General features: G+C 38.9%; 1 protein-coding gene across 5 annotated transcripts in view; it reads left to right on the top strand.

Annotated features, from left to right (window-relative positions):
* The first annotated feature begins 71 nt into the window (after positions 1 to 71).
* Positions 72 to 14,472, top strand: part of FGD6 (FYVE, RhoGEF and PH domain containing 6) — a 78,468-nt gene continuing 64,067 nt past the window's right edge. For all 5 annotated transcript variants that reach the window (XR_003253539.1, XR_003253541.1, XR_003253540.1 and 2 more), the window contains exons 1-2: positions 72 to 164; positions 7,600 to 10,051. Coding sequence is in view for 2 of the 5 variants with exons in the window: in XM_026066099.1 (XP_025921884.1) it covers positions 152 to 164; positions 7,600 to 10,051 (2,465 nt within the window). In the remaining 3 variants the exon portion in view is untranslated. The remainder of the gene's footprint in view (positions 165 to 7,599; positions 10,052 to 14,472) is intronic.

Below are 14,472 nucleotides of genomic sequence, written 5' to 3'. Positions count from 1 at the left end.
TGCGCGGGGCCAGGCGGTAGCGGGGCGCGGGGCCGGGGGCGCTGCTGGGCGGCGGCGCCGCGGGACAATGGGCTCCTTCTCGGCGGCGCTGAGAGGGGCCGGGGCTTGAGGCGGCGGCGGCGGCGGCGGGGGAGGACGAGCCGGAGGCGCCATGAGCTCCGCCGGTGAGTGGCCGCGGGAGCCCGGCGGGAGCCGCGCCGCCGGGGTGGGACGCGAGGCGCGGGGTGGGTGCCCGCCCGCCCGCCGCTCTCGTGGGGAAACTCGTCGCCGGGGGTTGTAAGCCTTAAGCAGCAAAAAGCCTTCGGGGGAGCGGGCTTTTCTTAAAAAAAAAAACAAAAAAACCCCCCCAAAACCCGTGGACTTTAAGCATCAAGCTAATTTGCAGTGTCTTTCCCCTCGAGCAATAGTCAAATTGTTATCCAGCCTAGAGTTACTTTAAGTTATCCCTTAGCTAATAAGCACAGATCACTGGAAAACAGAAAGCAATTTAATGCATCTTTCTGCCCCATATAATATATTCCCGCTTTTATCAGATACTTTTCTGACTTTGTTTAGATCATCTCTGTTTAACAGCTGCGTTGTATGTTTGAAGTATTTAGTAATGCTACTGGTAGTACAGTTCACTGCTACTTTTTTTTTTAAGAGTTAAACAGCTGTGCAAATAAAAGATGTATATTAGGGGGTGCTCAAGAGCTGGGAGCTGGACTGTTAAAATTGAATTTGATACGGTACTAAGTTTCAGAAAGTTGGACAGCTTTGCAGCACTAAACAGTTATTCCAGGACTTTGGGGATTAGGCTCTGCACCTGTGTGGGGTCGGATGCCAGGGCCGAGTCTCTGATCCGTCGCTTTAGTTTGTGTCGTCGTCGTGGTGTTTGTGGGGAAGGTGCAGAGGGAGGGAGTCTGCTGGGGAAAGCCACTTAAAAAGGCGAAAGAGAAAGGGATGCTGAGGAATATCAGAAAGAAGAAAGTGGGAAGGCTTCGTGGAAAATGTGAATTTTCGAGAGGGTTTTGAAGGAGAAGGCATAAAGGGTCGTGGTGGGCAGGAAGAGGGAAGCTGAAAGACCGTGTGAAGGCTATTGGAGGGGGGATAAAGAATTTATCCATGTGAGGGTAAGAAAATAAATGGGGAACAGGTGAAGCAAGATGAGAGATTCATGATCTTGTTGACAGGATCATGACAGCTTTGACAGTTTAGTTAAGGAGCTCACAAGCAGTGTATGACTGAAGAGACTAAGGACTGCGAGAAGACAGTCCTGAGGTTGTAGAAGCTTAAAGTCTGCCTTTTCCTATTGCCACAGAATACATATCCTGAAATATATACATCCCAATGCTATATAAAGCTAATGCTCAAATCAATTCTTACTAGCCCCTATATTTTAAATTTATTCCTATGGTTTTCTGAATATTGAAATCATTCAGATTGTGAATTTAGTTATTACTCTAGTTTGTGCTGTTTAAAATGATATGCTTTTTGACATCTGATTGATAACATAGCTTTTTAGTAAAAACGTTGTCAGATGTGAAGACTACAGACAGAACTTGAAATGCCTGGATTTCCTTCTGCTCTTTATTCAATTTAACTTGAAGGGCTTGAATATATCTCTCACCTGTGGTTTTAATGTACCTTTAGAGCAAAGTGTTTTGGTAGACAGTCATAAGTATTGATTTAATATTTGTAATTAGGATTTGCAGAAATGAAAGGCTTTAGCTTGATAGGCAAATTTGATATTTATTATTTGTTGCTGAAGAAACAGCCCTTATATGTGAATCTATACAGACTTATTTAATGGTGGGTGGAATATACAGCTCAATATATATATTCAAATATATATTTGAAATTTGGTTTGGCAGCAGCAACGAAAAATGTGTAGTGTATTTTAATGTCAAAAATGTAACTCAAAAGAAAAAAAGTCATATCAGGAACAGAATAAAGAGAATCAACATGACTTTTCCTATCACACTTCATTACTTTTAAGGTCTGAAAAAATGAAGCCTACAGGGTTTAGTGTCCCTTTAACCCTCTGATATGTCAAGTCTCATTATAGTTACTCAGCTTTATCTCTACATGTGATCTTAAAAGGTTGTTTATTCATCTCTTGCATTTGCTCTAAAGTTATCCCCAACTTTCCTGTTTTATTGCAACAAGTCATTGAACAACATGAGATTTTGAAATTAATCTTTTCCTTTTGCAATTTGTTTAGGATGTTTTCTAAAAACCTAGTGGCTTGGAAACCATCATTTTCCCTTGTACTTTAAAAACTCCATGTGTTGTCTTCCGGGATGTCATGATTCATTCTTTTTTTGTTTACTTTTTAGCATTGTGACACCTTAAAAAAAATTAGAGCCTCTGCATGATGATAAAACAAAGGCAAAGGCAAAACCCCATTCACAGGAAATAAATTAATGAGCTCAGAATACTTTTTAGGTGTTTATCTAATGAAACTCTCCTTCTGTAACTGAAAACATAAAGTAACTATGTTTGAACCGGAATGTCTTGTCTCGAGTTGTTAAAACTGAAGTTGCTAGAGAATTTGAGTTTTAAAATACTGTGGAATCTGTTTCTCTGTGCAATGTATTAACTACCGTCACAACAGTCTCTGAATGCACATTCCAAACGTATAGCAATAATTATCTCTCTGCCCACATGCTCTTTCAAAGCCTGACTGGTGTCTTACTTGTTTTGTGTCTGCTGCTTCTGTGAGCTGGAGTATTTTAAACTGAGAGTAATCCCAGGAGCAGTCAATCTGCTGTTGGAGTGAGCTCCTACTCTATGTAAGAAAGAACAGCAGATTGATCGCTCTGTGGGTACCTCCATAGAGGTAGGCTATGTATGAAAAGAATATGTTGCCTAGTAGGTAAGTTTAAAAGAGTTTCAATATTTATTTCCTAACTGTCTGAGAATAGAATATGCATATTTGGTCAAGCTACCGTGAGTAAGCTAGTATGTGAATTTACAGTAGGCCAGGTGCTATACAGTAACAATGTTTCAAGCCCAATTCCTTTCTTTTCCTAGTGCAGACAAAACAGATCACCTCATCGAAAAGGAATAAGCTACCACAAATACTGTGCAGTAACGTAAGAGAACACACATGGACAGTTACTATAAAGTAGCTGATTTGTTAAACTCACTCCTTGGCTTACCCCATACTAACTTGTTTCTGTACCTGTACTTTAAGTTTAGATGCAGCTGGTGTAAGAAATCTTCTCTTGTGTCACGCTGATTAACTGTTTTACCCTGTCTTCTTACGGTTTCATGGTACCAAAAGAATATCGCTTCAAGGTGGATTGTAGGGTCCTGGCAAGGGGACATCTCTTGGGTAATTAGAACCAGTCCCTCGGAGGACTTTGAATATCAGGATGGAGGCCTCCACTCACGTGGAGCATTGCAAAGACTGGAATATCAAGTTGTGTGTGCACAACAGCCCGTGTTGCTAGACAGAAGGGCTGTTGCGTTTTTATATCCTCTGGATAGCCTTTTGATTTGTTTTCTAAAGGAGGACTGGGATGATCAGTCAGAGATCACAAACTTGTTTCTCTTTGGCCAGAACCTTTTGCTCATATTTTCTCGTACAGATGCAGATGAAAGTAACTTTTTATTGTTTTTTTGCCATTCCCAAGCATGGAAGTTCAAAAGAACCTCAAGAGCATGGGAATAAACTTAACAAGGTAAAATGTTTATCATAGTAAAATGTTTAACAGTGGAGTTTGAGTAACACAGGCCAGAGAATCCAGTGTCCAGTGCAAAATTGCCTGTGAAGTTATTACATATCTCAGAAAGTGAGTTTAGGTTGACTGTAAGTGCTGGTGACTCCACCACAACCTTAGGCGAGATGTTCCTGTAGTTAATTATCCTTGTGGTTTAATAATAATTTTAAAAGCCCTATTTCTAGTTTGAACTTGTCAAAATTCAGTGTTCAGCTATGGGGGTCTCATTATGTCTTTGCTTATTGGATTAGAGAGTCATCCATTATCAGAAATCTTTCACATGTATATAATTATGTATACTATTACCATCTCGCTTCTTAAATGCTTGGATAAATTAAGTAGGGTGAACTTTTCTGGAATCTGAGGCATGTTTTTTAGACCTAAGGTACTTCTTGTAGTTATTTCTTGAATTCTTCCCAAGTTTTCGTTTAAGAATGCCGAAGTGTGACATAGTATGTCAGTAACAGTCTGGCAGCTGCTGAGTACAGAAATATTTTCAACTCCTTACCTCTTTTTATATTTATCTCCTTGTAAATTGTAAGATTATTTACTGCCTTAGCTACACACTTGCATAGAGTTCATATAATTTTCTACGATGATCTCCAAATTCTCTTCAGTTTCTACTCTCCTTCAAAGTATAACCAACAATCTCTGTTCTTAGGTATACAGAGCCATTTGGCACCGGGAAAAAACCTGTTGCCCAACGAACTTGCCATGCCATGCGGTTGTTGTTTCCTTGATGTTATTTATTGTTTTTCACAAAAGAAGCTTGTTTCCACTTTTCATTTAATAAAAAGTCACTCTCGTATGACTTCCAGTCATTGTTTACACCTTTATATGTAGCAGTTGCTGCTTTCTTGGTCTTCTTTCTTTTCAGGATAGGAAATTGCCCTTTCTAAAGCAGTGTATTATGTATAACTGCTTTGGATTTGCACATGATGAATTAAATTAGGTCATGATCAACTGAATTTGAATTAGCAATTTCCAATCAAAATCTAATATTAATTTACTCTTGCTTAGCTGCTGTGATTTTTTTTTTTTTTAATTATTCTTAGGTTCATCACTTGTGTTTTTCAGAAACTTAAAGATGTTTTGTTGAGGAAAAATATTGGTATGCATTCCTTTCTCCTGGATTTTTTTACTCTTGCATCATAAATATATTTTGAAAGGGCAGCTCATCAGATTCATTTCTGATTTGGTTACCTATTGCAGATCTGTATTGATACTGAAACTTGTAATGTGCCTGTTAATACATTGACCCCTAATACATTGACCCCTATTCAAACTAGATGAAATTGGTAATAACTTTAAAACAGATAAGGGTATTTTTAATATACCATGCAACTTACCTGTCTTTTCTCTCTGTTCCAATGTCTTTTAACATCGAAGTCATTTGAAAGTTCTGTGAGGCTTCAGAAAACTTACTGAATCACACATTTGTCAGAAGGGAATTTTTCTGATTTTGTTCATTACCCAGGTTTCTAATATCAGTATATAAACAACTGTTTTGTTTTCTTTGTATCCGTTAATACTTTTGTGCTTTGGTTTTGAGTCTTATATTCAGGTAATGGTATTATATCGTGCCTTCTCAAATTCTCTCTAATGAATGCTAGCTGAAAGCCCTGCAGGCTAATCTAGTCTGACTGGTGGCCAAAATATTAGGTGGCTCTACTATAGAGACACTTCTGAGCTACAGAGACTTCTGTTTGCAGAGTGGGACAAATATTCCACAGGGTATCATTTACCTAGCCAAATTTTTATCTCCTAAATCTTCTGCAGTTTATCTCATTTGGGGATCAGGAAGGATTCCCAAGCAGACTGTCTCTCTCCTCCTGTGTTCAGGGACCTTTAATGACTTAATAAAAATTATTGCACCTGGCCCAGGTCTACCGGAGTGTAGTGTTCCATGACCAAATGGTCATTCTCTCCTCTGTTTTTACGGTAGAAGACAAGCTCATCCTCTATTGCAACCACTTCATTGTCCAACTGAAAAGTCAGTTGCATTGCATGAGTCTGAGTATTCAAGAAATCTGTCTGTCTTCTGCTATTCAGGGTGAGTGCCTGCCCATCCAAATGGTTAATTTTTTTTCCTCCAGCTAACTATTGGCTTGCAGTTCACAGCAGGGGAAATATCTGTCTTTGGACAGGAAGCAGAAGGTGGTGCATCCTTTGCAGTAACTGGTAGCTGTGCCACTGTTGGCTGTCATTTCGATTATGTGGTGCTATACCTTTTGAAAGAAATAGTGCATTCCCTCTTGCAAAATGCCTCAGAAATTGCCTCTGCCATCAGATTTACCTCTTTGCTAATATAATTGCATCAAGGACAACTATTCTAAGGCTAAGTGGAGCCAGTCTGGATACAGTTTAATGATTCATGTCCTAGAAAAACATGGTTTTCCTGTTTCTGTAGTAAAGACATTGTTTCTGGCAGTCTCCTTAGAGGAGCAGATTAGTGTTTGGGAAATGCTTGCATCTGAGTGCATCTATTTTTTTTTTTTTAACCATCTAGATTTCTTAAAAAAACAAAAACAAAAACAAAAAAAACTAAGCCTGCAACCTTATTCTTATATTTCTAGGATAGAGATTAGGTTACAGTTGCACATCTTAAAACAAATAACAACAGCAAACCCACCCCAGCACAGTATTCAGTATTCAGTATTCAAAAGGAATACTGAAATTTTTAATCAATGGCCTAGGCAACCCCTTTGCATGTGAATCATCAATTAGCATGGTTTTGTGAGAATTTTCTTTAAAGTGCATTTGACTTCCTGAAAGTATACCAAAATACTGTTCTAAACAGAGGCAATAAATGCAAAGGTAGTATATAAAGAACAAAATGAGAATCTTGCTTACTATATAAATCAGTCTTCATATGTCAAGATCACTGAGAACCTGTAGAAATCTCAAATTGCTTTTCCACCATTTGCCCCCATCATAAATAATCTCTTGCCTTGTTGGAATGTCTCAGGCATATCTTTAGAAAAACCAAAAACACACCAAAAAAAAAAAAAAACACAAAAAGAGAGAGAGAGGTCAAAACATTACAAACCCCGAGTTCCTCTTGCTCTCACCTTCCTGCCCTCTACTCTCCTCAAGGTTTGTTATCTAAGGCTGTCAAGTGGGTCATAAATCATAGCGGTGGTAGCTGCTTCCAGATCAGATGGTAATGTGTTGGGAAGAGTAATTTTATAAGATGCACAGCAGAAGTGACATTTTACTTTTAAAGTTGGAAGGTACTGACTGGCTATAAATTGTTGCATTAACCTCACACCATAGGATCCATTTCACTTTACTGCTGCTGACAGACTCCAGTTTTACAGATGGTACGGCAATCCATGTAAATATTGTTTGAAAACAAGGGGGGAGAATATTTTTACGTTAAACATTTCCAAAGGTGGTAGGGGAAGGAACTAAACTGTGTTGGTAATTACCCTAGCTGTCTGTTATCTTTGTGGCTGATTATACAGTAGGCACTTAACATCATTTTCACCATTTTTAAAAGTGTTAGAATAGTTCAGACTGCAAAACCAAGCTAATCTGCTTCTGTTTTCATTAGCATCATGCTTCAGTATCTGAGCAAGGACACACACTTTTGTAAAGTTAGAAAGAGTTGTTAAGAAGCAAGTTATCCTTGAAAATTTTTCCCTCTACTCCTTGATTGTGCCTATTAAAAGGAGGAAAGGCTGCTAGTTAAAAAAAAAAAAAAAAAAAAAGTGGTAGGGAAGGGGGGAGAAATACTTTCAGGAGAAAAATATATGCATACAAATGCCAGTATCCTCTATGCAGGTCATGTGATTTAAATGTTACAAATCTTCTAGTAATACTGTGGTGGCAGGTGAAGTTGTTGTATGGGCTGATGGTGACTAAAATCTTTGTTTTCCATCCTTCCTAGAAATTAAGAAGCCACCGGTGGCCCCCAAACCAAAATTTGCTGTGGGACAGAAGGCAACACCTCCACCTGTTGCACCGAAGCCTGATGTTGTACTTTCTGGTGTTATACAAGCAACGAGGAAAACTAAGCCAGCAATTGCACCAAAACCAAAGGTTCTCAAGAGCTCATCTACTGCGGAAGTTAGACCTCCATCGTCTATGAGAAGAAGCACAAAAAGCTTAGAGGAACACAGAGGAGATTCTTCTCAAATACTGGACCACTTGAACTATAAAAATGAAGCCTCAGAAGAGAGTACTGATAACACAGCATATATTCTACCAATGTCATCTTGCAAATTTGAATGCCTTCATAAGCTTGGAAATGGGGAGAACACTTGTAAAACTCAGATAATTTTTGAACATTTTGAAAACTTGGAGAACATCAAAGTAGGTGAACAAACTGCGCTAGATCTGGGAGATGGTCACAATGAAAAACTAGAAAATAGAAATCAGGTAGTTTTGAAAGCCAGCATTCTGGAAGAGAAGCTTAAAGATGTTCTAACTCAGAGTGTCTTCCCTAACAGCAGTCCTGTGAGACACAAGTATGCAGACAAACTTGACAGAGGAAATAGCACCAGTTCCAAGAACAATGTTAAAATAGAGTTTATGGAACTTTTGCAGTCTTCATCTTCTTTTGAGGAAGCTAAAGGGAAGCAACAAAATACTGACAGTAAGCTCACTGCTGATGAGTTTGAGATGTCTGAAACTTGCCCTAGTTTGAGTGAAAATAACCACAGTTGCTCTTGTTCGTTGGACCAGGAAATCCTGGAAAATGAAAATTTAAGTAGCAGTATTATGTTTTCAGATGAGATGTGTATGAAAGCAGATTCAGAAAAGACTTCTCTTTCTTCTGAAACATGTTCAGCCGCGAGCTCAAAAATGCTTCCAATTCCTAAGCCAAGAAAGCCACGTACTGCATGTCTAGTCCGTCAGGATGGCATAGACACTGCAGGAGAAGGAACAAAGGAACCATCTAATTCAGAGAATGATTCCTTTGGGCCTTCTGATCAAAGCTTTAAAAAGCCAGCAAAAATTAACATTCTTGGTCAGAGTGTTTCTTATAACAATAGTAAAGAAGGGCTTCATCCTGAAAAATCTGAGATAACTCAAAACGTTGCAGAGAAAATGCATCAGGTGAAGGAACCTGCTGATACTGGAGAGTCAACATCACAAAATCTTTTGCCTCAGGTGTCACATAAAATTTCTAATTTGGTAGAAAACATTGAATGCTCTTTAGAGAAAGACCTTAACTTAGTTAACTCCATGGATAAAATGACAGATGATGCTAGTATGCTAGATGCTGTGGACAAAAGGACTAACTTTATCAGATGTGATACTTTGTCCATGAGTTTGCCAAAGCAACTCAAATTAACTGGCAGTCAGCATTCACCTGCTTCCAGTAGCCTGCATGATTCCCCACAAAAAATGGAAGATAAAGAAGTTAAAATAAAGGATGAAAGTTCTCCAAAAATCATTCCGAAGAAACCACAGAGGAACAGCCTACCAGCTGCTGGACTGCTGAAAAAAGCTGCATCAGCAGAGCTTGTTGAAAAAAGTTCTTATGCCTCCAGTGAAGATAAGAAATCAAACAGCATTCTAGAAGGAACTCACTTCATGCACACGCCAGCCAAAGAGCAAGGAGTACTGTCTTCCTGTGATATACCCAAACGTTCTTCTGAAAAACCCGTCTGGAAGTTAGCTCATCCTATTCTTCCATTTTCAGGAAATTCTGAATCATTAAAAACTGCTAATGTTGCTACAAGCTTCAACCATGCAACTGTCGTGACCAAGCCTAGAGCCAAATCTCTCTCTTCTGTGGACATGGAAAGGACAGACAAGCCTTGCAAAGACCCTCAGAAGAAAAACAGTTTGAAAAAGTTTCTCAATATGAAACTGTCAGTTTGCTTAATGAAAAGTGACTTCCATAAATTTCTGTCTAAAGGCAGCCAGTCAGTGGATAGTGCTATTGCTAGCCTTTCCACTGGGGAAGGGTATGGAAATGGTAACAACCGGAATATAGCATCCATAAGTAGCGAAAGGAAAGCTAAATCTGCAAAGGCACATTCTGTGGAAATAAGTAGTCCAGCATTACAGAAGAAGAGGCAGAGAAACAGAAGTCAACCCGAGATGCGGAATAATCAAAGGATGGAGTCTTTAGATGGGCAGGTGCTTTCAGGAGAGCATTTGTCACAAACGCATTCCAATTCTTTAACAAGTAATTGTGCTCCAGAATATGAGAACGTGCGTCAGTATGAGGAAATACCAGAATATGAGAACTTGCCTTTTGCTATGGGTGCTGGTAAAAATCTGTGTTTTGAATGGCAGAGTTCCAGCAGTGTGGAAGACCAGAGCCCTGGCATATATGAGGTTGATGAGCCTTATGAAGCTACAAGCAGGCGTTCGAGACATGGCAGGTAAAATAAAGAGAAAAGGGAAGTTAAACTGCTCAATTGCAGCTCTGTTGGTTGTAAACATGTCTTTACTGGTTAGATGATGACTGGAGAGTCTGTATCCCTTTCATTAAATGTCAGCAGAACAGTCATATTGCTTTATATCTTTCCATATGTGTTTGCAGTTTTGAAAACTTATTTCACTTGGTGAAGAGAGTCAGGAGGAAAAACTAGCCTTTCACATATCTGATCAAAATTTGGTTACTTATGCATGTGCTTTTCCAGATTTAATTAAGCAATTAGATATTATCATGTATTTGTGTTCAAGAATACTTAAATGGTGACAAATGAACCTTACCTAAGTCTCGGGGTGAGCTGGATTAAATGTTCATAGAATACATAATTACTAGATTTGTGGGGGAATGCATTTGTTTTTAGATCAGCTGATACAACTGGGAAAAAGAGGCAACCTTTTGGGTATGCAATTTCTTCATCAGGTCTTGAAAGCTGTTCTGGTTTAACAAAAGGTATTGCGTTTCCCTGAATACATTGAGTCTTTCCAATCTTCCTGTGCTCACAGATGCAATAAAATTAGCAGCAGTGAATGAGAAGCTTTCCGTGTGATTCATACGGAGTATTACTGAAAGACAGGGGTTTGTGACTCTGCAGGTAAAAGGAAGCACTCATTGCAGAACGGGTAGTCAACTTCTGGGTTTTGTTGTCTCAGAAGGTGGTGGAGACAGATAGTATCAGTAGATTCAAAAAGCAATTGGATTGATTGACAGATAACGTGTTCCAAACAGATGCTAAATGGAATAGGCAGGAACAGACCTTTTAACATCTGTAATACTGTGGCTGTGAATGCTGGGAAAAGGAATGGACCACAGAGAGTGGCCAGGCTTGTATGTTCTCCCTAAATAGCATCTCTCACTGTGTCTGTCAGTGTGGTACTAGGTGAAGCATTGTTTTGACCCAATATGTCATTATATAAGTTCTTCAGTTCAATGAATCCGTTGATCTTACAGATCCTTGAGATTTGGCTCAAGCTAGCATTACAGATTTGAAAGAAATATACAGGCTGTATATAGTGTAGTGCCCACCAAACTTCTTTACGCTTCTTTGTGCTGTTGAGAGTGTATGCATATTGTCAAGAAGAAAAGAGCTAGCTTATACATAGTCATGTTTACCATGATTTTTCACTGAGTTCATAAGCTTTGCTTCATTCTGTGTGTGTGTGTGTGTGTGTGTGTGTGTGTGAAGCAAACGCATGTTGTAAAGAATTTGAGAACTTGGCATTCTTTAGGGGAATATGTTTTCTTTTATAGGAGAAGACAAATATTTCAAGTGGCATCCTTCATTAATAATGGTTTGTAGGATTAATGTTCTCAATGTTGGACTGTTTGATAGAAAGCATGAAGCTTTATTGTGAGAAGTAGTATTACCAGTTATTGGTTTGGCATTGGTTTGTGTTATGTGTTATATATGTGTTTATATACTTGTTGAGTATTTTTGTTGTTGACAGTAGGGTGCTTCTTGTTTTGTTTTTCTCCTGGCAAACTTTAAGTGCTACTACTTCCTGATTGCATGTATGGTTTTTGATTCAACCTAAACTTTGGGTATCTTTTGGGGGATTCGACCCCATTCTTTGGGAAGTCCCTTGATTTGATCTGCCTAAGGAGGAAAAGACAAGGCAGGGCATATTTTATGTGTTTGTGTGATATATGTTTATGTGTTGTGGTTCTGGATCAGGTGAATGTTTGTCTTTGCTTTGGGAAAGAAAAGGAATGTCTTGCTGTATTGAAGTGCAGTAGGAATAAGACCTCAGTTGTTCCTTGTGAAGTTCCATACTTTTCTTACCTGGATGAGTGCATGAGATTTATAGTCATTCCCTCTCCACATAAACCTTCTCCAGTACCGTTGGTGGTCTAAGTGATTTTTGCACCCTGGCACATCTGCAGCTGTAGCTGCTCCCTCCTAAGTTGGATCTTCTTGACATAAGTGGTTCAGTGTGTTGTGCTTTTCTTCAAAAAACACACATAGAGAAACATCACCCTGAGCACTTTATTTAAATTTAAGTTTATTTTAAACTAAATCACATGGTCAGAAACTGCCTCAGGGAATAATTTATGCATGAAGTTACCCTAGCAGATCTCAAGGAGCACAGAAATCCCTGGGGGAAAAAGGGGATACACAGGGGCAGTGATCTCTTAACTAGATCAGCTGCAGCTGGAAGAGCACGTCCAAGTATGCCTTTGCGCTCTGGCGTGGAAGGCCAAAGGGCCCTAGCCCAGATGGAACCAAGCAGGTAGCTTCTCCAGTTTTCCCATCCTTTGTAATCTTTACTCCTTTTGAAGTTGTTTTATCACTGTCATTGTCTTACCTTTCCTGCATAGTTCTTTAAGAACCTTTTACATTTTCCTGTGCCAAGTGGTATTATAAAAGAAGGTAGAGAAACAGTGCTGGCATTATGGTAATAATTACTACTGGTATTTTCCCCAACTTGTCAGAACATATACTTATCTCATTTTCATAGACCACAGTGCATAAAATTTCTATAATGCACTGCTAATGGCATCTCAAATGCAAATTTATTGTATAATTAAAGCCAAAGTACAAATGAGATTGTTCTGAGAAATTCACAGAGTGATTGTCTACGTTTCTAGTAATAATGATAGCAATTGTGCATTATAACAGTTCTGAACACAAGATTTCCCATTACTAGGAGAGCCCAGTGGTGTATTTAGCCCTTGTTATATATCTTTCTAGAGGAAGAAATTAAATTCCATGATGTACCCAGTGCTTCTGTGGTTACTGTGAAATTTCCTCCTTATCCCATTTGGTGAAACCCATATGCTTAAATTGAGAATATTGATAGTTTCTGACAGTCTTATCCTAAATTCATATATCTTATTAAATGTGGACACATTTTGTTTGTTTTGACCTTCCCGCAGGAATTTAAATGTACAGTGGCAGGCCTGGGTAATTAATAGTATAGGTATCAGTTGTCCTGTTAACCACTTTATCAAGTATTCTCAAGTGTTTTTTTGGAGTTAGTTGATGTCAGCCTCACATCCACTAAATTTGGGCATGGCTTTAAAAGGAAGGGAACTAGTGTCCTGATGCAGTGTGTGAACCACTGTGTTGGTACAGAAGCTGCTGGGTTTGTTGTTTTTGTTTTAGTTCAGGTGAATATTCTGAGTAAAGAAAGTAATGACAATACCTTGGCAGCAGATGATCCATGTATTTTTTGTACTGTAGAAAAAAGAAATCTCTTGGAACAGTTTTTAAGGCATGCTTGTTTTGTCCTAATCTTGGGCTACCATTTAAAATGGGTAATCAAAGTAAACGCATTGTTATCTGGACACTGTAAACAGAGTGAGTGAAGAATAGACGCTATGGGATAGAGAATGTGCGCTTCAATCTAAATGAAGTTTTAAATGCATTATGTAGCTGCAGGTGACAGGAAAAGCATCTCTTTGCTTTTCTGCGAAGTGAATGGGACAGGTCTGAGGAGTGAGGTGAAAAGTCAGTTCTGCTGACAGCAACACAACAATTCTTTCTGATATTGTCAGAGACCAGTAGTTGAAACAGTCCTGCTTTGAGGTAACACCATTTTTTAAAACCTCCTAACCAATGAGGAATATTTATGCTTGTTATCTGTCTCTTTTTAGTAACAAAAACTTTTTTCCGAAGAAGACAGCAAAATCTTCTTTAAAATCAAATGTAAAGTTGAGCGTACACTTGTCCAATAATCTAAAAATACAAAGGAAAAGTCAACATGATGTGGAACATACGCTGAAGAAAGCAGAAACTTAAACTTCTCTGGGTCTTATGGGCTTCCTTTCTGCATTTGTTACGATGATGTTCTAGGCAAGAGTATTATACTTCCAGTTCAGTAAGTCTGCTCCTTCAGCCCTTCAGGGAACAGCATACCGTATTTACTGGCTGCTTTTGACAGTGTTCTTCAAGACCTTGCAAATGATTGCTACCTCATCTTGACAGAAGTTAGAGCTGTCTGTGTCATGATTATTTTCCACTGCGTGGCTTGTTGCAACGTATTTCCTGCTAGGATTTTTCTTTTGGAAGCAGGGGAGGGTGTCACATGGACCACAGTATTTTGAGATCTCAGTATTGATTAGTTAATACGAGTTCCCATTTTCTCCCACCCATGCTGATTTAGAACGGCCCATTGGCTTTTCAGAAATGAATGCCTCAGTGCAAAATATAAGTTTAGTTACCAAGACTATGTTCTGTTTGAGTGCCTGAGTTCCCAGAGGTCGCTTATGTCTCCGTGAAAGCCTTTCTGTAATATTGATTTTAGTATTGAAATCTCTCTGTGCGATTAAGCACTTTTCCTTGTTACCCATCCCTCTTATCTGCACTGCATTTTATTGGGGTTGGGGTATACTACTTATGAGCAGTATTACACCAGATAAATACAGTGT

The sequence above is a fragment of the Apteryx rowi genome, unplaced genomic scaffold (assembly GCF_003343035.1).
Source record: "Apteryx rowi isolate R43461 unplaced genomic scaffold, aptRow1 scaffold_237, whole genome shotgun sequence".
NCBI lineage: Eukaryota > Metazoa > Chordata > Aves > Apterygiformes > Apterygidae > Apteryx > Apteryx rowi.
The sequence above is the reverse complement of the archived record's forward strand: the minus strand, read 5'-3'. Positions and strand labels throughout refer to the sequence as shown.